This window comes from Littorina saxatilis, linkage group LG17 (assembly GCF_037325665.1).
Source record: "Littorina saxatilis isolate snail1 linkage group LG17, US_GU_Lsax_2.0, whole genome shotgun sequence".
NCBI classification, from domain to species: domain Eukaryota; kingdom Metazoa; phylum Mollusca; class Gastropoda; order Littorinimorpha; family Littorinidae; genus Littorina; species Littorina saxatilis.
The window spans coordinates 26,331,052-26,355,500 of NC_090261.1; the positions used below are offsets into that span (position 1 = coordinate 26,331,052).

Genomic DNA, 24,449 nt, shown 5'->3' on the forward strand with positions numbered 1-24,449 from the left:
AATATTGCACTAAACCTGCCTATGACACTTGACCCGCATCTGTTCACGTTCACTCCATACTTTGTGTAGACATCTTCTTACAGCATTCAAACTAATTCAAACTGAAGGAAACATCGCTTCACACATGAACATATTTTAATATTGTTGAAGGCTTTCCTGAACAACATGGTGACTGCAACAAATAGTTGTAAATCACATTAGATTCTTAATGAGGTAAATGATCCAAGAATTCTCAACATTTAGAATGCAGAGAAACATCTGAAGATTTCAATGTACAATGTCGGGAGTCTCTCTTTAGAGACAACCTGTTTTCACAACTAGTCATATGTCTACCATACATGCATTTACAAAAAAAGTGATTTGGCATATCTGTGCAGTTTTGTCAGTTGCTGAACACAATATGCCAAATGCCACACACACAAAATTCAACTTGGGAATATGTATTAAAATGCTCATCTTTTTTTGCAAAAAAACACACCAAAAAAACAACTGCAATTTTGGGCACAAAAAATTTCCAAGCATACATTTGATATCAGGACAAGCCAGTTAACTTTTATTGTGTGTGTGGTGACTTGTAATTTAGGACAAGAACTGACTGACTGGCCTACACCATGACCTACTGAACCAACCTGGCGTATCAGAAGGAGCACATAACATTTTTCTTCTTTTTTATTTTATTTTAACAGTATGGCAATTTAAACATTACTTTCAGTGTTTTAAGGTAAAACATAGATCTTGTGAGTTGTACAAAACAGCCTAACCATTAAAACTGGTACAGATCTGTGAGTTTAAAATTGTACACTTCAAAACCAATGCAAAATGTGTGACTAATATTCAGGCCTGGGAATGAGTAAAAGTGCTTTGGGCGTACTGATGGGAAAATGTTGCATTTTAAGCATTTTTAAGGGCACACAGAGGCTCTTTTCTTATACAATTAGGAAAGGACTTCGTCGTATTTACGACGAAAGGCGTATCATTCCCAGGCCTGAATATTTATACAGTAAGAAGAATTCTGTCAGATGGGTGGGGGAGAGGGGGGTCTCTGTTTTTCTTTCAGTCACACGTGAACAATTCACATACAGGTAAAAATCTAAAAGACATCAAAAGCATATGTTGCTATATGTAGGTAGGTCCACTCCTTCTTTGCGACAAGGAAACAGTTGCGTTTTTAGCGAAAAATGGGCATTTCCAACTCGCCATTTCTTCAAATCCACTAGGATTAGAAGAACAAAATCTACATATCTTGTAAAACAATCCCTGAGCCTTCCGACTGTGGTATTAATTTTTATCTGCGATGCGGCCTTGGGCATATCTGACAGTTTTAGTCAACCAAGAAAATAGATCTAAAACGCGCGTGGTTAAGCTTTTCAATAGCGGGTTTGAAGCCTGCAAATGTTGTGTTTACAAATCGTTTCGGGGGCACCCTTTAATCTATACGTACAGACAGTTACCAAATACACATGGAACGAAAGGTAAGAGGATGGACTGTAAGCTGGTTCGGGGTATTACAATTTTTTACATGCAAGAAAGACTCAAATATTGCCCTTTTTCATTCAAGTGTAGATTAGAGCGTATCAAATGAATGCAGTATACCCTCGGTCAGAATAAAGCGCAGGCATTGCTCTTTCCAACGATGTATAATTTGGCATGGTACATAATGTTTAAGAACTTCCCCCGAAGTGATTTTTCAACAAACCCGTAGGAAAGGACACCCTATTTTGGCCGTAAAAAGCGCTAAAATGGGATAAATTTCTAACCTTTGGCTTGTGTTTGAAGCAGTATACCCCAGCAATGCCATTGATTTAAAACCTCAATGATATATTTCCTGAAAATTCGCCTCATGAACAATTTTTCAGAGTGCCATAAAAGCCAGTAATTTGCTTCGTTTCTTTGCTGTGACGCAAATACAAAACCAACTAGATCTGCGGTAACATCGTGACGTCTTTTTCAAAATGGCCTTGAAGTTGCGTGGGTCCTCGATGGCTCACGTTTGGTTCAATGTGGGTGAAGCTATGACTGGATCTAAACCAAACAGCGTGTGTTTGGGGTCGATGTTTTTTGGGCACACGTCTTTTTATATACATGACTTTGCTTTTGACTGAACAAATCGTGATTGGTTTGGGTTGCGAATCACACACACACACACACACACACAGGGGCGGCACTCTTATATTTGAATGTTTGCTTCTTATATTTGGAATCTGACATGCTGGCAATTTTACATTCCCCTTCTTAGTATTATCATACTGCATAGAAGAGCTTTTACTGCAACAATGCATTGAAAACAGTCAATGAAAAACAACTTAGTGCTCATTTTCAGAGAGAGAATTGAATTGAATTGAACTTTATTTAACAAGGATTAAGATTTAAGGCTACGCCTTTTCTTACAATCTGTCCTTGGGACGCACAGATACAGAGAGAGAGAGAGAGAGAGAGAGAGAGAGAGATTAAGAGCAAAAGACACACACACACACAGGCGCGCACACACCCACACACACACACACTTTCTTTCTTTCTTCTGTCTTTATTTGGTGTTTAACGTCGTTTTCAACTGTTCAAGGTTATATCGCGACGGGGAAAGGGGGGACAGGGGATAGAGCCACTTGTCCCCGAGTACGCTAGTACTAGGGCTCAGCAGACTTTAATTGTGTGTCTGTCTGTCTCCACTTAACAGCTTATTGCTGGGAAACTACTGGGCGCAGTTCGTTCAAAAGTTGATACACTAACTTGATAATAGGTCCGATTGATCGTATTAAAACTTCATAATGTTACCTGGGACCTAAATGCGAAATAAACCACAAAAACGACTTGGCCGTAGGAGGAGTTCACACCGGCGGGGCAACACGCAGCCATTGACCTGATAGAACAGCCGAACGCGTCACACAAAAATACATCATGACAAAGTTACACGCAAAGCGAAAGAGACTTTGACGTCATTTACTTTTGTTCGGAATTTTTCGTCTGTTCCTAGCTTGTCAGTGAAGACCTGACGTGAGTAAGCTTACCCAAAACGTCTTTGTTCTCTATTCTCATTGCAGCTGTGAAATAATCAGTCTTGTGTCTCGGTCGTGTAGGTACAGAGTTTGCTTCTGCAATCATTGTGTTCGTGTTGATGACGGCTTCATAAGACAAAATAATAAGCGAATCTATCGCGAGGAAGACGTTTATGTACAAATCACCGAACCCAACCCATTTTTTGGGGTGCGTATCGCTGCATTTTTCTGAAGAATAAACTGCATGTGGTTAATTTCATCCGTTTAATGCTTGTCGAAACATATCTGATCACAGATGAGGTCGCAGTTTGTAGGTTGAATCTATGAATCGGCCACAGATAGATCTGCATTTCTGGTCAGAAACCAACATTCACACCACAGACATTCCAAACATTTATATTTATTGAGCGAGCCAGTCTGAAGAGTACTCGGGTCCAGCGCGAGCGTCTTTTATTAATTGTTTCTTGTTCACAAAAGCACTAATCAAAAAATTGCTCCAGGGGCTTGCAACGTAGTACAATATATGACCTTACTGGGAGAATGCAAGTTTCCAGTACAAAGGACTTAACATTTCTTACATACTGCTTGACTAAAATCTTTACAAACATTGACTATATTCTATACAAGAAACACTTAACAAGGGTAAAAGGAGAAACAGAATCCGTTAGTCACCTCTTATGACATGCTGGGGAGCATCGGGTAAATTCTTCCCCCTAACCCACGGGGGGTACACACACACACGTAAACAAACGCACAATTATACCTGCACGCACGCACACACAGGCAGGCATGCACTCGCAAAAATACATACAAACACATACACACACGCACACACACCCCGGAGTAAAAATCTTGTGGGAGTCATTTTCTCGTGTTACACCTGAACGATATGCAAAACGCTGTGTGTGTTCCATTTAACAAGGTTAGGTTGAAGTGTACTCTTCGAATATTCTGATGAAAAAAACCCTTTGATCACAATGTTCGCGATAACAATGCTTTATGTAACCACAGGTAGTTTCGGGACCATGGGCTCTTTTTGGACTCTCTAAAACTCCACGTAGGGGGTCCATTATTGACCCTCTAAAACTCCACGTAGGGGGTCCATTATTGACCCTCTAAAACTCCACGTAGGGGGTCCATTATTGACCCTCTAAAACTCCACGTAGGGGGTCCATTATTGACCCTCTAAAACTCCACGTAGGGGGTCCATTATTGACCCTCTAAAACTCCACGTAGGGGGTCCATTATTGACCCTCAGAACAATAAAAGTGGGAGTCCCGGGACCATCTAGGACGAGTGTCTGTGGGGAGCCCTGCTGAGTATTAATTCTAGGCTGTAAATTCTACATAAATATGAGCATGTGAATGTTGTTGTCTTTGTATATAGCACCTGATGTCGCAATGTCAATGTCTTCATGTAACTTTCAATTTATAAAACAGCTATTCAATTTCAAAAATGCTTTTGATTTTTTCCATAAAGTCGGGTCTTAAAATGATACAGGTTATGAAACGTTTTAATTAATGATGGTGAAAATATTCAGATCCACATGCGTGTCGGTGCAACCATATTTTTGTTGATTTAATTTTAATTTTAATTCAAGCCTGCTTTTGAATATACATATGATTTCTTAGTGGAAGTCCTAGGTATTTGTGGTATGAAGATATAAAATTAGTACTCGGTAAACGTATTTTGTCTTCACGTTATTTTCACATTTTTACGATGTTGAGTTATTTTAGCATTTGTTTCGCTTTTCTGTGATTTTACTACATTATAAAGCTAATACATTTTTTAAATTTTTTTTATAAATAAGCCCCGCCAACGTTTTGTAACATTAAAAGTAAATATTTTCAAAAAAAGTCAAAATTTCATTTTTTGACCATTGTGATTTTTGCGATTTTTTGTCATTTTTGGGGCCCATTTCACCACATTACAAAGATACAGCTTAGAAAAAAAATCAAGGTATACACTATGTGTATGTCGGTGTATCCAGAAAATTTTGCATTTCTACAACAAAAATTGCAAGCGCTGCGTCGACGCAAAACTGACCAACAACGCAAAATAGCAAATATAGAACGCCAAATAATGGAAACTTTCAACGTCCATATCTCTGAAACTATTTGTCATACATCCTTGAAATTTTACAACCTTCTTAGTTAGCATGCCGACTACACGCCAGCAACAAATTACATACTTGAAGTAATTTTGAAAAAATGAGTGGACCTACCTACTATATGTCATGATTCTCCTACTTGCTGACACAATTTTCTTTCGCAGTCATAACAGTACAAGGCAGTTGTTTTCCATAATACAGTCTAGAATCAAGCAGCAAAACAATGAATACATACAAAGTATTTATATAAAAATTGTCACTGTAAAGGGTGATATGGTTTTTGTTTTGTAACCGCAGACAATTTGCCTGTTCATATTCTACTACATGTATTCTAAACTCTTCAAACCATGCAGACAGTTGTGAGAGTTGCAAAAGCATTAGGTTTCCCGGGGCATGTGTTACATTTTCTGCAACTTGTTATATGCCTGTGCTAAAATATGTGTACCATTAGCAGACCTGTTTACCCTAAACCCGAGGCAAGAGTACTTTCCCAAAAAGTTGAGTGTATTTTTCAAAAAGTTGGTGTACTTTGCAAGCAAAGCCATATGGGCTAGGGAAAATGTACGCGTGGGTGCAAACGTGTTTGTGTAAGAATAGCATGTCTTGTGAACACCTTCAGAATTTAACTCCTTCCAATACAACAGGGATAAAACAATTTTATTTACCTGTCAGTTTATAGCATTATAACCAGTGTCTTCCAAACAGATTGATAATGAAAAGATGAAGTTCGTGAAATAACATCTGCGGTTGACAGTGGCAAGTTCATTTTTACAATCATCTCAGAAAACATTGCTTCAGCACGGACTACAGCCTTTTCTTCTGGCAGGATTTCCTTTGCGGGAATGAACTTCATAATTCCTTGGCAGCTTTCAGCGGATTTCTTTGCAGCAACCTTGTCCAGGTGAGTTTTGGAAATGCAGTGTCGTTCGATGTCATATTTCCCAGCATGGGCAACGGAGAAATCTGATTTACTATACTTGCAGTGTGCATGACTTTTTCCCATAGTAGACTCCACAATTCCTGGCTCTTTCTTATATTTCTCCAAGAAAATCTGCTGCTTCTGCTGCTTAGACTTGGTACAGTCATCCGAAACTGACACATTTTAGCGCTTCATTTTGCCACGATTGTCCAGACGATCGCACGTGCCAACAACTGAACAATGTTTCCACAGCTGAAGACTCGCTGTCATGGTTATCTCCCTTCGACCGAAACCACTATCAGTTGTACCATCCCTTAATCAGCACACCAACACCGGAAAACGTATTCTAAACTTTTTCCCAACAGTGGTTTTCCCCTCTTCCATTTTTCTTGAACCTAATGCAGACCTCTTTACCAGTACAATTTGGGCGTATTTTGTACGCCAAATTATTATCGGTACGCAAATACGCGACACACGCACAAAATACGCATAAGAAAAAGTTTAGAATACGTTTTCCGGTGTTGGTGTGCTGATTAAGGGATGGTACAACTGATAGCTGAATTATCAAATAAACTATCAATGAGCCCTTAAATCTGTCAGAAAGAGCCTTGCTAGCAAGCATGACAGTGTTATCACTGAAATTGGTGAGGATGCAAGACTGGAAAAATGTGAAACAGAATGCCCATTTTACGAGTGGAAGTAAACACAATGCAGATATGTGTGCAATATTGACATGTTTCTATGGAATAACAATACATGTATACACATTCATCGGAAGAATCACCCCATTTTAGTTCACTCTTTTGTTATAGTCATTATTAAGTATTACTACCATTTCATCTACTTTGTATGTTAGTCTGTCAGCAGTGCAAATCATAATCTATGAAACACTTTCGCCATTGTTACAAACACTCCAACCTCGGCAACTCAAAGTTGACAAAGGCCCTGGTCTAAACATTCAAAACCAAAACCGACACAGTGACTGCAAGTTAACATACTGCAACACCTGAAAATATGTCTCACAATATCATTCTTCTAAAAAAAACCAACCACCCCATGTATCAGCATCCTCCATGAGCAATTCACACAACAGCACATACTTGACCATTCAGAAAGTCCCATAGAAACAGCACACACTATGATACTCTACGACTGAACACTGTCAGATCCAGAGAAACCGAAGACCACTGTGGAGACAGAAACTGGAGTTGGCGCCATCATGACACTGCAGTCTTTTTGCCAAGGCGACTGAAGACTCCTGAAGCAGAGCTGGCCTTGGACTGTGCGGAGACACTGGCGGTGACGGTCAGTTTGCTGGTCGAAGCCTTCTGTTGGGGGCTTTTTGCTCCTAATCGTGATCTCACGTCACTGGCTGTGGAGGACAAATATTTTGAACACGTTCAGCAATTTCAAGAAAAAGTCAGCAGTTCTATGAGGTTTAGAAGTGTGATTGTTCTCAGGCATATAGGTGAACAGCTCAGATCATGGGTCAATGAAGTGTTGCACAGACGTCAAAAACAAAGTACAAGATATTGCACTGTAAGTGGTACCACACTGTTGCATAGTGTCTGTAGGAAGCTACACGGTGAAAATAGAAAAAAGAAAAACACGATTCTTGACTTTGATGGGCTTTTTCTGCTCGTAAACACACATTCTTCTGCTCATCACAGCATGCCCCATTATTGAGTTTAAAACACCAATTAAATTTGTTTTAAATAAAACTCACAATTTTACAATAAGAATTTAGAGACCTGAATCAATTAGGTATATCATACTTAGTTTGACTTTTGCAAAACTAAGTAATTACACATTTAATTGAATCAGTCAGACAGACGGAGACATAGAGAGACAGACAGAGGGCAAACAGAAATCTGAGAAAGAAACCCCTTTAAAAATGTTACCATGTTTGAAATGAAACATCGCAAGGTGAAGCCATAATTCATCACCTTTCAGTATGACGTCATGAGCGTGTTCCACACTTAAAATGACGTGTTTTTATCATGTTGTCAGCTGCACGGAGCTTGGAAGTATAATTTCCATTCAACGATCCGAGTTTGTTAAGTTTTAGCCTATTTTCAACGTCAAACACCATGAAACTATATATATTTGGAATCAGAAAATGGTAAGGAATAGATAGAAGTTGTTTTTAAGTGTCTTTTTTCATAAATAAAGATAGTGGTTATTTATCGGTTTTCTTCATTTTTAAGCATAATTATCAATACAAAACAACAAAACTATATAGTTTTAGATACAGGACGCAATAGGGAATACACTAATATAAATTTTTTGTTTCAAATATTAGTTTTTAAAAATTTGAAAAAATGACATATTTCGAACAAACATTTCAATAACAAAACTTTAAGTGACCAAACTGAAATGCAATCCCATAATCCGGCCTAGATCTGAGATTGTGTGATAAGAAATTCGATCAAATTGATGAAAAACTGTAACTGTGAAAGTGCTGCCTCGACCTTTTGGCAAACGGTAAAATATGACGTCATCAAACTGTCCTATCAATAAACGGAAAAACCTTCTATGAGAAAATCCAGTCAAAAATATCCATATCAAATTTCATAAAGATCCACTCCGTAGTTTTTGAGATATGATCTGCAGTGTGAAAAAACGCCCATAACGCCCAAAACGCAAACTCATTTGTCATGATTTGGTCGTGTTCTGCTGATACTATAATGTTTTTCTTTCCTAAAACACACTATAATAGTAGCCTTTCCCAATGTCTATGCTAAAACTGACTTGTCTGTGTTGTCAATGATTTTGCTACAGTGTGAGAACACAATCTCACGCCCATAACGCTATGACACGAAAACTCATTTGGTCGTGTTCTGCCGATACTGTAATGTTTTTCTTTCTTAAAACACACTATAATAGTAGCCCTTTCCAAATGCAATGCTAAAAATGACTGGTCTGTGTTGTCAATGATTTTCTGCGAGAATGCGATCTATCTGTTTGTAGCAAAGACCGTGTGACACGAAAGTTATGAGCGGAAGACAAATCTGCTGAGTGCAATTACGTTTCAGAAGATAGTTGGTTAAAACAGTTTATCACTCAGACACGCAAAGGAACACTATAACTTTATCATTCAGGCCATATTTGCTTTCCTTTGTCATGTATGAAAGTACTGGCCTTGGTTGAAGAAAGTGACCTGTCGCTGTGCAACAAATTTGTCGCCATTTTCCGCCGTGTTTTGTAAATAAAACGTGTTTACTACCCACACATACAAAACGATGCTGTTGGTTCTTTTTATTTTCTTATTGTTTGATTCATGCTTAGCAGTTTAGTATGCTTTGTTTTCTTCTCAATTCAATGGATGGCTATAAAATAAGCATTTAAATGTGAAGGTGTTAAAATTACCCATGATCTGAGCTGTTCACATAAACAAAAGTCACACCTGATACTTGTACAGTCTGAAACTAAGTTGAAAGTTATGAAGTTATTAAAGTACAGGTTAACTGTGCAATCAACCTCCAGACCACAATCAAGCAATAAAATGTTTGTAACAATCCACTACCGGCAAATAAAGAAAAGACAATAAAAGTAGACTGAAACAAACCAAAAAAGATTGTCAAAACCATCCGTTCAGTTACATCAGATACAAAAAAATAAATACATAAGCAACAGTACACGCAGCCACATAGAACCCAAAAGAGGCAAAAAATGAATCAATTAACAGAAAGACAACATCAACATTCTTCCCTTTTCCCCCTTTACAGCGTCATATATTCCCAACCTAATCTGAAAATGAAACCTCACCTGACGGTTTCTTGGCGGAGGGCCTAAAGTCTGATGTTGTGCTACTGGCCGGGGCTGTCTGAACCTTGTGACCGAGACGTGTCTTGACGTTGGCTGACTCAGGGGCGTCCATTGACAGCATACCCTGGGATCTTCTGGCCGCTGGTTTCGTAGTTGTTGTTGTCACCTCCTCTTTTTGGATGGCTGTCAGCAGAAAATAAATGGTGATTAACGTTATCAGCAGAAATCTGAAACAGATATACCTCTAACGCTCCAAAATCATGAATGAAAAAACAAGAAAGGTTATTTAATGGAAATGTTTATTAGATGAACTCCGGGAATAACTTTGGGTTTGTATGGGTTGTGTAAGAGTGAATATTCTTGCTTTCATTGAGGCAAACTTTCCACACCAGATTTTTGTCCACGTGTTTCAGACCCCCCCCCTCACCAGTGGCTGGCCTAAAATGTCACGTGGGAAAGTTTGCCTGAATAGAAGCAAGAGTATTCACTCTTTCACAACCCATGCAAACACAACAGAGTTATTTCCAAACATTGTCTATTACAGCAAAACACTCTTTCAGAGCACAGTAGAAAGCTGCAATAAATTAGTGTGTAGGCTCAAATATCTGGTTTTCAAGATGCTGCAAAGCTATCTGCATAATTACTACCTGCTTCTCTAAGTGACTGAAGCATCACAGTTTCAAATAGCCAAACCAAGACATGAACAAAATGTCAGTAGACCAAAATGTCTCTGGTCAACTAGATACCACAGATCTACCAGCAAACATACCATCAGATATTATGGTTGATAGAGGCATGCACTAACAAGAAAAGCAAATGCTTTATACCACACCCCTTTGTCAAATTTGCAAAAGACATTGAAGACTCCTTCCCTTTTGAGACCCCCACCTCACTCCAATAGAAGACTCTGTACAAGAGAACATGGATTTGTCCTGCTATTGACCACTTGCACGACCCCGTGACCCAGCATAATCAACAGACCCAAGGTGAAGGTTTGTTGGGGGACGATGAACTTCCGATTAACAACATGTGTACAAAAAATGTGGAAACTCTACTACAACATGGATTGCTTCGCAGGACTGATCAGCACACAGAAGCCCTGTTCGCCATAACTTAGCTGCAGCTACTCACTTTGCGAAAGCAAATCCTCAGTAAAACAAGTTTGCACATGTATGCTACACCGCTAGGAAAATTTTACCCTATCCAATTTTTCTTTCCGCAGAGACAGCAAGAGATTCACAATCAATTTCAGCTGTCAAAAAAAACGAGAAGCGATTACATGCCTTTGGTTAAAAAAAATGACGCAATGATACATTTGATGCAGTTGTGATGACACTTTTCTTAATTCTTGTCAAAAAATACCAGAAGTTTGTTGTTCCCCTACAAAGGGGAAAGCCACGACTAACAATGGCGGCCACCATGCGCTAGGTCGCAAACACTACTGCAAATTGAAAATTGCCCCAAACTTGATCCTCATGCGACCTGACATATCAATTCATTTAGTTATTCAACCCTAAGAAAATTCCATAAACAAACTTACACCCCCCCCCCCCCCCCCCCCCACCAACAACATCACTAACCTCATACTCAACACCCTCCAAATTTTGAGAGAAAAAGAAAATAACAGAAACACAAAATAAACCATATAATGGAAGGGCGCTGGTTCTGAGCGACGCTTAGTTCTCGAGATAGGTGTGACCACATGACGTCATTTAAACTTTAATCATCAAAAATCTTTCGTATTTCAATCAGTGTCATTTTCCAGTTCTGTGGTCGTTTTGATTGACTTGACAAGTTGAGAAAACCAATGACATTTTATTTTTGCAAAGCAACTGAATATGACAAGAAAAGAAAGCGTGCTGAAGTATGTTTGGGTCCTGCAAGACTTTATGACCAACAATTTCTCCCTTGGAAGTAAATGAAGATGTCTGCTTTTCGTCTGCTTTGAAGGTAGGGAGATTTTACAGCGCACACGGTAAATTGCAAGTCGTAATGGACAAGAATGTTGTTATTCTTCTTTCTTCGAAGTACCGTAGATTTGTTCTTGGCAATATTTTCAAGCTGTGCATTGTTATATTATGGGAAAAACACGTTTGAACGCAAATTCGCAAAGAAATTTTGATCATTTGCTCCAGAACTGCAACATCGATTTGCCATAACAAAAAATTCTGGCTCAATATGCGGAAACAGTCTGGTAGTGTCATATTTTTTAAATGGATTTAGAAGAATTGCTCATAATTTACATAGCACTCCGGCCCTGTTCTTTTTTTCGTCACACCCAAAACCGTTATTTGTTTTGGGCGACGCAGCATTAATAACATTTTGACCCAGTTGCATCCAAATTGACAGGATTGATACTTGGCTGACCAAGACAACAAGAAGTCGCGTAAGGCAAAATTACTACATTTAGTCAAGCTGTGGAACTCACAGAATGAAACTGACCGCACTGCATTTTTTCACAATGAGCGTAGTCCGCCGCTTGTGCAAAACGGAGTGAAACTGATGAGCCTGTTAAGCGCGGTAGTGGTTTCGCTGTGCTGCATAGCACGCTTTTCTGTACCTCTCTTCGTTTTAACTTTCTGAGCGTGTTTTTAATCCAAACATATCATATCTATATGTTTTTGGAATCAGGAACCGACAAGGAATAAGATGAAAATGTTTTTAAAAGCGATTTCGGAAATTTTATTTTGATCATAATTTTTATATTTTTAATTTTCAGAGATTGTTTTTAATCCAAATATAACATATTTATATGTTTTTCGAATCAGGAAATGATGTAGAATAAGATGAATTTGGATCGTTTTATATAAAAAAAAATTTATTACAATTTTCAGATTTTTAATGACCAAAGTCATTAATTAATTTTTAAGCCACCAAGCTGAAATGCAGACCTGTTTACCCTAAACCTGAGGCAAGAGTACTTTTTCAAAAAGTTGAGTGTATTTTTCAAAAAGTTGGTGTACTTTGCAAGCAAAGCCATATGGGCTAGGGAAAACGCACGCGTGGGTGCAAACGTGTTTGTGTACCATCCCGTAATCAGCACACCAACACCGGAAAACGTATTCTAGACTTTTTCTTATGCGCATTTTGTGCGTGTGTCGCGTATTTGCGTACTGATAATAATTTGGCGTACAAAATACGCCCAAATCGTACTGGTAAACAGGTCTGGAAATGCAATACCGAAATCCGGCCTTCGTCGAAGATTGCTTTACAAAAATTTCAATCAATTTGATTGGAAAATGAGGGTGTGACAGTGCCGCCTCAACTTTTACAAAAAGCCGGATATGATGTCATCAAAAGTATTTATCGAAAAAAAGAAAAAAACGTCCGGGGATATCATTCCCAGGAACTCTCATGTCAAATTTCATTAAGATCGGTCCAGTAGTTTTGTCTGAATCGCTCTACACACACACACGCACAGACACACACACACACACATACACCACGACCCTCGTCTCGATTCCCCCTCTATGTTAAAACATTTAGTCAAAACTTGACTAAATGTAAAAATGTGTCCTCAAAAACTTAAAGTGACCTCATTTGTGACACAATGACATCAAATTACCCTAAACACTAAGCTGTGAGCTCAAATCAAACAATGACATCATATATTGATGAAGTGGAGACTTATTTCCTTGTTAGCTCAGTGGATATTTTGTTTAGTAGTGATTGATCTTTTCCAGCAAACATTTCATGTTGTGACCTTTAAATGTGACCAAAACATGCCTAAAGATCACCAATACCTACAAGTGTGCAATTTGGAGGCTCTAGCTTCAAAAACATCAGAGAAATCCTCAATGTTGAGTTTTTAGGAACAGTACATTACCCCGCTGTGACCCCACCTGAGGGTCAACCTAACTGGAGTCATGTCGGGAGATCATTAAACCCTAGAAGTGTGCAAAGTTTCAAAGCTCTAGCTTCAAAATCATCCGAGATAACCCCAACGTTAAGTTTTTTGTCTACAGCCGGCCGGCCGGCCTAACACTGCCCATTCCTCAGACTCCTTTGATTACTCAGGGGAGTCAAAAACAATTAAGAGAAAAGCTATATAGGTTGGTACCATATTCACATTAATTTAAAAACAAGTGAAGAAACAAATAGTCACGTAATGAAAAAGACCCTGCTACCAGCTTGATAAAAGAAACGCCCAACTATTTGAAGAGAAAAACAAACCAAACAAAGAGATCTAATATCCTTACATAAAATCTTAGCAGAAGCAAGCATGTCATCCAAAGAGCTGGTGACGGGCATTGTGGTCCGTCGCTTTGCCTTGGCCTTTGGAGTGGCGGTCGTACTGGACACTTGGACCTTCAAGGACTGAATGTCGCTCATATCAAAACTGCTTGGCTTGGGGCTGACCCTGGCCCGGTCACGGCCAGTGACCTTGAAGTTGTCCAGCCCTGTGACCTTGAAGTTGTCCAGCCCAGTTACCTTGACAGAATCATCTACTGTGACCCTGACCTTCTTGCGTGGCACAACAGCAGATTTCTTGGCTACTGTGGGATACTTCATAATGCCCTGATACTCCAAGGGGCTCTGGGCGACACCTTCATCGTCACTGTCAGCTGAAAGTAACAAAGACAATTAACCACTTGACTGCCTTAGGACGGGTATACCCGTCATGCGCTTGTGCAGCCGCAGCGCCTTAAGACGGGTTTACCCGTCTAAACCCGTCTTCTCCGTTCCGATATTTTCCAGAAATGCTATGTCACTGCTGACACAAAAATAGCAGCCAATGGCTTGGTAGGATACCTCATTCTCATGAATAAACATAAATGGTGACGCGGTTTTGCGTCTGAAGGCTATTTTTGGCCTTGGCGACAGGGTAGGGGAGAGAAATCTCGACTCGTCAAAATGGCTGACGGTGACAGTCGACCGGGCCCTAGTAGGGAAAAACAAAGCCGGACTGACGCTACTGGCGGTGCAAATGATTATGGATACTGACAGGGGAAGGGGGAGATCTTCTTTCGGATGATTCGTCGGAAAGAGGTAGATGATAGTGATTATAATCCTTTCTTGGAGCGAGCAAAACAGCCACCTGTGTTTGATCCACAGGCACCGGAAGATGCGCCGGACTGATTTTTCAAAAGTTCATATTCAAACATCATTATAAGCCAAACTAATTATTATTTCCATGATTAGGCACTAAAAACAGATTCTTGGTTCAATTTCCCTTAAAAATAACATAGGTTTTACTTACCTACCTACTGCCAGTTTGGAGCTAGAATTTTTTGTGAATTATTACACCCCGAACTCCAATATTCCCTGGCAGTCAGGAATGCACATACGCAAGTTTTGATTGGCAGCGAAAGGTTTTTTTATACATGTCATCATTTTCACAATTTGTCATTCTTAACAAGCTGGGAAACAAAAAACAATGCGGCAAATACAAGAAGTGAATGAGCTTGAGCTCCAGGTCAAATGTAAAATCCCCCTCTAGTACCACCAGCCTGTCCATAGGGAGTACCCAGTAAATCTTTATGCCCAGTAAGTTGGGTAACCTATAAAAAGATAGATTTGAAACAAGATGGGTGACTGTAGTGATATCTGAGAAACAAAGGGAAGTAAGCGCTCTAAAGCATACGATGTGTGAGTTCTGCGGAACCAATCTCCTGGCACCTGAGAGAATAATAAGCAAAGTGCAGTGATCATAGTGTCTACAACCATAGCCCAAAGGTTGAGACAAATCTCATTTCAAGTGTTCATGTGCATGACATGAACACCTATGTACTGTTCTCATACCTGGTGAAGCAGAAGAGGTTGATCGTTTCAGAGCACCTTTTCCTCCAAGGCGATTAAAGACAGAGTCTCCAGGGCCACCGGTCTTGGGACTGTTTCCTGATCCTGGCGAATCCGACCCCAGTCGGTCAAACACCGAACTCTTTCCTGCGCTATCTGCAAAGTACAAACAGGTAGGGTCATCAAAACAGATTTTAAAAAAAGTGGCTCGCTTAGGATCAGGGAATAGAGATGGGCACAAAGGACGGTGTTCTTTTCACTAAAAAAGATACTTTCTGATACATCTGTTTTGATTTCAGTGCTCTTTTACAAGCGGTTAGTCCCCCTAAGATTGGACTTTCAAATGGAAGAAGCAAGTGTTTGTTTGTTTGTTTGCTTAACGCCCAGCCGACCACGAAGGGCCATATCAGGGCGGTGCTGCTTTGACATTTAACGTGCGCCACACACAAGACAGAAGTCGCAGCACAGGCTTCATGTCTCACCCAGTCACATTATTCTGACACCGGACCAACCAGTCCTAGCACTAACCTCATAATGCCAGACGCCAGGCGGAGCAGCCACTAGATTGCCAATTTTAAAGTCTTAGGTATGTTATATATGAAGTCTTATATCGCGCGCGTATCTCCAGACTCGGACTCAAGGCGCAGGGATGACCCGGCCGGGGTTCGAACCCACGACCTCCCGATCACGGGGCGGACGCCTTACCACTAGGCCAACTGTGCCGGTAAGAAGCAAGTGAGAATGTGTTAAAAATAAATAAATGCAACCAATTGATGTAAAAGGTGTTCTTTTAAAAGTTGTATCACACGTTTTCTTCCTCACTCAAGGAAAAATATTAATCTCTGTCACAAGGTTCATAAGGTAAACCAGAAAACCATTATAACCTGACAGTGTTGCCATCCAGATTAATCTAATTTTAAAGCATAACAGCAATATAACCACATACACAGAATTTCTGTTACCATCTTAACAGATCTTACCACAATAAAGTTCACAATTCATCCAAAGCAAACTGCATTCCTTTTCTGCTGAAAGACATACGAATCGACACAGCTGCTGTCATACGTAAAAGCTACACCTATTGCTGTCACGTAGAAGCTGCACTCACTCAGTAACTGATGTTATTCGTAAAAACTACACATACGTAAAAATTTACACTTTCTGCTGTCAGAAGTAAAAACCTACAAACACTACTTGTCAATGCCTTTTGCAATCTGACACTTACTAGTGGTTACTTGGGGTTTAGGTGGGAGTTGGTTCATGGGGCCCGAGTCAGGTGTCTTGGCAAGATGGTGACCAACCATCCGACTGGCAGCTGTCAAACATACTACAATATTAGCTGAAAGCATTTGTGAAATAAAAATACAAAACCGACTGATGAGTGGTGTACAGGGAGAAAACATTTTTCACCATCGTCTGTTCTCGAATCAGATCATCTTACAAACAAAAAAACAAATTAACAATAACAGAGACAAACAAACCTGATGTAAACCACATCATGGGGAACCACCATCAAAAGAACATTAGTCATTAATTAATCCTGTACAGCTGGGAAAGCAAAACGACAAATCTTTCTTTGTAGCCATGTTCCCGCAGAGTTATAACTTATATGAAGAGCCATGTTTTAAGAAAGATGGATCCAACTACTGTAAGTTTTGTAACAAGTAATATTCAAACCAAACATGTTGACGTCTTGTTCCCACATGTGACCAGAAAATCAACTTTGGTTGCTGAAAGTCAGAGTGAGAAAAATACTCAAAACATAGTTGCATTTAAATAATGCTATGTTAAAAATAACAATGCCAATGAGATCCCTGCAGGATTACCTATACCTGTTGATCTGCGAAGTGGAGATGCTGATGCACTTGAAGCTGGACTTGTGAATTTTGCTCCCTTCAGCACTTTATCCTTTGCATCCTGAGCAACAAAACAAACAAACTGAAGAAAACCATTTTTAGTGTCTTGCATTCAAAAATACATACATATATATATATATATATAGGCCCATTGCAGAAACTCAAGTTAACAACAGCATTTCTACTCGGCGCGCGCGGTATGAGAATCACGGGTCGTAACTCTCTGGAATTGGTCATCCGCCGCCATGTTGGATGCCTTGCACGATCTCTGACAGTGCTTGAGCGTTGGGTGGCGACTCGACAAAAGTGAAAATGACACGTTGTGTGGCCAAAAACTGCAGTCAGCAGGCACACTTTAGGATCCCTAAAGTTGTTTACCATCAGGGTGACAACTGGAAGGAAGTTACTGAGCGGAGAAGACGATTATAACTGGTTATTTTTTGCTGTGTGCAGTGCGCTAATCAACAATTGTCCATCGGTTGTGCCTTTAGAGTGAATACTGTGATAGGATGCTTTGAAAATTATACTTTGCAGTAGTTACCTGAGCTGCATTGTACCTCATTTGCCTGTCTTGAGAGCTTTATCTTGTGAATTTTGGTGCACTGTCTGCATGGTAATTTGAGATAAAGAATAAATAAATGAATATAATAATGTATTCTTGCTTTACTTTTTATGTTGTGCTGTTGTGTTAAAAAGGCAGATCCCTTTTGGACTCATGCATGCACAGTTTTCTTCATTTTGTCTGCATACACAGTGAAATACGCAAAAAGAACAAGAGTGCAATGAAGAAAACTAACAAAGACGGCATCCAATATGGCGGCGCGAAGAGAGTATGAGCGGAGTTGTGCCCCTTAGAGCTAAAGCTAGCCGATCCATTTGATAACGTCACGCCGAGTAAGAAGAATGAATTGGACCTATATACAGGCATGGGAATTGAAAAAAGTAAAAAAGGCTGAAAATTTGTAAGTAATGGCAAAGTCGACGGTGCAAAGCGCCTAGCCCTGCTAGGGGAGTTCGGGGGCATGTCCTCCCGGATTTTTTTTCTCCAAAGAACCCAATTGGTGCAATTTGGTGTCATCTAAACTCCAAGTTTGCCATTAAATTCAGTATTTAGAACCATTTTTGCCTCCCCCATTTATTTTTTCGACGGAACAAAAAATAAATTTGGCAGAAATTTGCCTTTCAGCGGACAATTTCCATACCTGTATATAATATGCAATTTGAGGAAAAAAAATCACCATTCAAGTTAACCAGTAAAGTGCAAGTTTTCTAGTGCATCATTATTCCCTGCAGTAATGTGACAGTGCTGTTCTCAGGCCTAGGTCTACTGTCATCGACACATATTTCTGACCCCTGATCGTTTGACTGTCCGATAGTTTTGACACGTAGGAGATCTTTGGCTGAAGAATGTTTGTAGCCAGGACATTTTGGCTTATATTTTCAATCCAGATGAGATAGTGACATTATCCATTTGAAACAATAATTTTAGTTGATCAAATCTAATAAATTTACAGACAATTTTCCATGTATCTCAAGATATAAAAATGTTGCCTTTAAAATTTCCCAAACGACCATGTGAACGTATCCTGGACTAACTGTAAACCTTTTTACTTTCAGCCTAGTCCTGCTAGCTAAAGCTTACCTGACTATGGACAGCTTTGGCATGTTTCAAGACAGCAATGACATCCCCCAGGCGGGTTATGCCCATATCTATGAGGTACTCTTTGGTAAGATCCAGCAACATTCCCCGCTGAATGCGGTTGTCCGAGAACAGCACTGCATAATGAGCAGCATCTCCTGCTGGAATTTGAGCCTCCGTGAAAAACTTGATCCAATATGATGTCTCTGTAGCTGCTCAAAAAGCAAAACAATATTTTACTTGAGTTTAAGAAGAAACAAGAGGCGAAGCCTTCAAGGCTCCCGTAAGAAATCGACAAACAGTAACACAAACCAAATCACTCCGTCACACATACACACACACAGTAAGCATAGACACGGTGCAAGAGTGGGAGACGTTAGATCTAGATCTGTCTGTCTGTGGCCTACTTACGAGTTACGGGGACACGACTGCCACCGAGATCGACACTGCCCTTTCGACAGCGCTTCCTCGCGCAGACACTGAAAACACGCTGTGCAGATCAACCTGTAGGAAATCTCCTTAGGTATCTTCTTTATCTATTTTTTCTGGAGCCGCTACGAAACCGAACAATGTGAAATCGTCTTCCCCGAATCGGCGAATGCAGCTCGGTTAGAACTGAGAAGTGAATCTATACCACAATCCTTCACGCGATCTGACCTAACCTTGACCCCTGACCTGATCTACATACACAACACAAATCAGTCACCTGTTTTTACCCCCCCAAAACCCACCACCACCCGTTTTCTTTAGATACACACTTTATCGACTGTCATAACGATGATGATGATTTTTATTATGATTAATATTACTATGATTATTTTTCATGAAGCATGAATGTTGAAACTTTGTACACCCCGAATTGAAATGGGCCCAAGGCCTAATCAATAAACCATCCAGACTCCAGACTCTACATACGTGCCGACGAAATGTTGATCATTGCTTCAATACTTTGAAGCTATTGCTTGGATAATAACCCGGTAAAATTCGTATTTCGTTGTTCAGTCAAATGTTAATGTTTCTATCACACACGCACAGACAGACAAAAATTAGCATTGCATAGGCTACACTTACGTGAGCCAAAAAACCACCAAATAAAATATATAATATACATGTATGTGAACGTTAATTGTTAAGTGCGTGCGTACCAGTAACTGAAATTTAATGATATATAAACAATAAAAAGTCCAAAACCAAGCCAGAATGTCGCATCTTTTTAGAGAGACACTGTCACTGACACTGATTTTATTGTGTATGCCGACGACCCATTCACAAACATGGTGAAAAATAGACGTGATTGCAAAAGGATTACACGCGACAATCATGTAACGGAGCATACAAATACACACACACACAAACAGATCAAAGCTGTTCAACACGCATCCGGCATCCATGTGCTGTGAGCAACATCAATCCAAACGTTCCTCTCGCCTCTTTAGTGAATTAAACATGTACATAGCAACGTTTCTAATTTGTTCTACGGTAGGGTTCCTAAACAGGCTTTCAATATCGTGTCCTACTGTCCAGATATTATACTTCTTTCTGATATCCTCATACATGTATACATGTAGCATTCAAACAAAACATGGTTTTCGTCTTCGACATTGTTAGGACAGAAAGGGCAGCTTTTACTTTCCAACAGAAGAGGATGAAACCTCTTATTTATTCGTAGTTCGTTGATACCAAAACGAAATCTTACCATCACATCTCTGAACTTTTTAATAGTGATATCATTCAAATACTGTTCAGCTTTGAAAGAGATTCTAAACAATTGGTAACTTTGAAATCTGTCACTTGATTTCATTTTGATTAACCATTCTTCTTTAAGGGGAGGTGGGCCAGTGCACTACCTTTTTTGTTTTTTTGAATGTTTTATTTTGTCTGAATGTTATTTTATGAAAGAAATGAACAAATGATGACAAAGAATAGTCACTTTTTGTATTTTCGGTTGCTGGTTTTTGTTTTACGCGACAAAAACAGTCAAAATACAGACAAAAGTGGAGTACAGGAGATACACGGATTTTCATCAGATGTGATTGTCACACTTCTAATTATTGTTTTATTTTATCCTTCTGGGTATGCTCTAGGGGATTACGAAGCAGATCTTGTTTATTATATTTATATTTGGAGTTAGGAACACTTCTTTGTTACAACTGTCAAACTTTAGGGTAACGCTTGCGAAATTATTTTTTGAAATAATCTGGATATGACTATAATAAAATTTCAGCAAAATCCCTTCGTAATCCCCCAGAATGTTATATTCTGCACAAACTACAAAAGAAAATATTGCTCTAGCTAAATTACAGCCAGAGAAATCGCGTAACCCAAGACGTAACCGTAGGCAAAATGGCTGAACTGAGAAAAACGACATTGAAGATTGAACACCACAGAAACACTATTGAAACAGACATACAAGGACAAAACTGTGTTATGAATGAACAGCTTAGTTTATTTGAATTGCAAACTACTTAGCCTTTAGCACGCCAGCAGAGAATTTATGCGTCCATCCCTTCTTTCCCTCTGTCAACCAGCATGGGGATACTGCCCCAGCGCTAAACGTGTATCAATGACCCGATTCTCGTTTGTATTTGCATGCGAGAATAACGGTATTTTTAACGGTAACTTACTTGAGCCAGAACGAGGCTTATTTCCTTCCGTTATCTCGTCGATTTGTTGGTTTCCTCTAAGTTTTCTGCTTTTGTTTTTACATCGATACAGTACTTTGGTGCTTCGACAAGCAAGATGGAGGATGATGAGTTTGAAACTTTCGTTTGAGTTGTTTTTTGACAACAAATCGTACGTGGAATCTGAACGATTTACTGAGGAAGCTCTTCGCAATGAACTGCATGTGTATCGCGGTGAAGAAAATGACACAGTTCGTCAAGACAGTGACGGAATTTACGAAAGTGCAGATTGATACAGTTGCTGATCCAGTTTCGTTCGTGAAATGGCAGGCCCACCAAACATTACCGATAATCTGACTGATGTTGGATACTTTCTCCTGTTTTTGTTTTTTTGCGTAGCAAATGCTCAACTTGCTTGTCGAGGAGATACTGCACAGAAACTGACTCAAATTCAGCGCAAAGCAAGCCAGTGCCGAGACCTAAAAAGTGTGCTGCATGGCGTGTTCGGAAATGGCGACCTGTGGATCTGCGTGGAGATCAAAGCTTTCCTCTGTATCGGAAACACCGGCAGAATCCAAACTTTGGCCTAGTACCAGCGGAACTACTTGTTGTTGCTAACCGAACTAATAAAGACATTGTCCTCTTTCTTATTTCGAGCCATTGTTATCGTATCAAAGGTTGTTTCTCAAGAAAAAATTCGCTTTCGGTTGTCACCGATCGTTTGATGTGTAACCAGGATGTTGTAAAACCGAGTGAACTTCGGGTGTTCCCGTCATGGCCGAGAGTCTCTTCGGTAGTTTCCGTATGCAAAATTCGTAAGCTGAGCATGCGCACTCACAAAGTAAACTGGTTCCCGATTTCGGTTTATGAAACGAACCAATGGATGTCGAGTACCTTCCAAATAAGGACATTTCCGTTCGATTACGATTGCTGCCTTTGCAACGGACTAGTGGCTGAGTGAATGGAACATTCATCAAAACACTGATGTCATGTTATAGGTCAAGAGCTGCTGCGCAGTTTCGTATGTCGTGAATGCACTGTTTTGCTGTGGACAAAGCTGTAACTAGCCTTTGAAATGAGACATTTTTTGGCGGGGGAATATCGACTACAGAAGACAATCAATGCCACACATGTTCACATTTTGTCTTTATTGACAGATAAATAGGACACTTTTGACAAAAACACCGACACACATGGATGATAGGTATGTTATGAAAACATAATCTGCTAAAATACCCAAAACAGTGTTTTGAACGATTTGGTCAATTTTGCACTGGCCCACCTGCCCTTAAAACGGTTAATCACTTTCTTTTTAAAACTGAAAAGGAAGGCGGATTCATTTTCCACTCCGTTCTCATACACATTTTAAAAACCATAATGTCCAAGGCATTCTTTTATATATATAACACAACCAATTTCCCTTCATATTCAGGTTTGACTCCAGCATTGTGAGAACTTGTTTAGGAAATCTTCACTCTGACATTTTCTTAATTCTAAACCAATATTTAAAAAAAGAAATTATGCTATAGTGGATATCGTCCTGTGTCGCCGTATAGTAGGTGGTTGGGTGTTTTTCCGCTGACGTTTAAAAGCCGCTTACATGCAAAAACATGGGCCGACTCAATACTGGCTAATCTTCTCATACCCCAGATCTGTGAGGCGTACAAGAGCATCGGTTTTACCTGTGCGTCAAACAATTGAAAAAACAGAAGTGTCCATGCTCCCTAACGGCAGTAACGCACACATGGTCTTCATCAATTCTACAATTTTTCCTTTTGCTTTACTGGCATATTCTGCACATGCTGAATCCAAAGACAGCCTTGTTGTGAATATAAATCCCAAATATTTTATAGCTGTTCACAATTTCAATCTCTTTCTTTTCATAAAACCATGCACTTCTCTCCAGCCGCTAAATGGCCACCTTTTTTAAAAAACCAATAATTTTGTTTTGTGCAAATTCACATCCAGTCCTAACTTTCTAGAGGCATGTTCTAAATTGTTCAACTGGTTTTGCAGTCCAACTGGTGTCGATGAGATCAAAACAATATCATCGGCAAACCACATAAAATTCTTTTATTTCGCTCCAGGTAACAACTGTATACCGTGCTTTCCTTTCTCACGCACAAAGTGAAGAGAGAGAGAGAGAGAGAGAGAGACAGAGACAGAGAGAGAGACAGACAGAGAGAGAGAGAGACAGACAGAGAGAGAGACAGACAGAGAGAGAGAGACAGAGAGAGAGAGAGAGTGAACTGAACTTTATTTTACAACCACAACTACAAGGACTGAAGGAGAGCTCTAGGGAGAGAGGTAGGGGTCTCAGTCTCACACCAATTTCAATCACCCACAAGTATACCCAGGGCAGACACAGCAGTGTGTACAAAGAGAGAAATCCGATTATTCACAGCAGCTGCTCATCGATCGTAAGTCTTACTTTTCTGGATCGAACAAAACCAAAAGTGGCTTCAACGACGCACGGAATCACTGCAAGTCTAACGTAGCATGAAAATTGAAATTGAAAAAAAAAGCATACATCGTTCCAACTTCCATACAGAAAATATTTACTAACAGTGGAAGAAAGTATACTTCAAACCATAGTTATTTCGATCAGTATGTATCTTCACATTTGACCAAACACGAATGAGACAAGAATATATATTTTTTTTTTACCTGATTCTGTTCCAGACGCCATCTTCGTCTTGCAAAGCGGTAACTCTGACGAAAGACAGCAAGTTTTATCTTTATACTAAAAATGTTATTTAGAATTTATTTGTCTGTCATTTAATCACAAATATGTTTCTCACAGA

At 39.6% G+C, this 24,449-nt stretch overlaps 1 protein-coding gene across 2 annotated transcripts; it reads right to left on the bottom strand.

Annotated features, from left to right (window-relative positions):
• Positions 1-117: 117 nt before the first annotated feature.
• LOC138952847 (uncharacterized protein C19orf47-like) lies at positions 118-24,356 on the bottom strand. Of its 2 annotated transcripts, XM_070324578.1 has the most exons (8): positions 24,313-24,356; positions 19,028-19,236; positions 17,362-17,446; positions 16,755-16,844; positions 15,533-15,685; positions 13,990-14,355; positions 9,791-9,973; positions 118-7,394 (listed from the first exon to the last, which is right to left on the bottom strand). In XM_070324578.1, the coding sequence occupies exons 1-8, from the start codon at positions 24,332-24,334 to the stop codon at positions 7,240-7,242; spliced, it is 1,263 nt and encodes a 420-aa protein (XP_070180679.1). In that variant the 5' UTR covers positions 24,335-24,356; the 3' UTR covers positions 118-7,239. The 2 variants fall into 2 exon arrangements, with proteins under 2 accessions (XP_070180679.1, XP_070180680.1); XM_070324579.1 differs by lacking the exon at positions 16,755-16,844.
• Between the last annotated feature and the right edge of the window lie 93 nt (positions 24,357-24,449).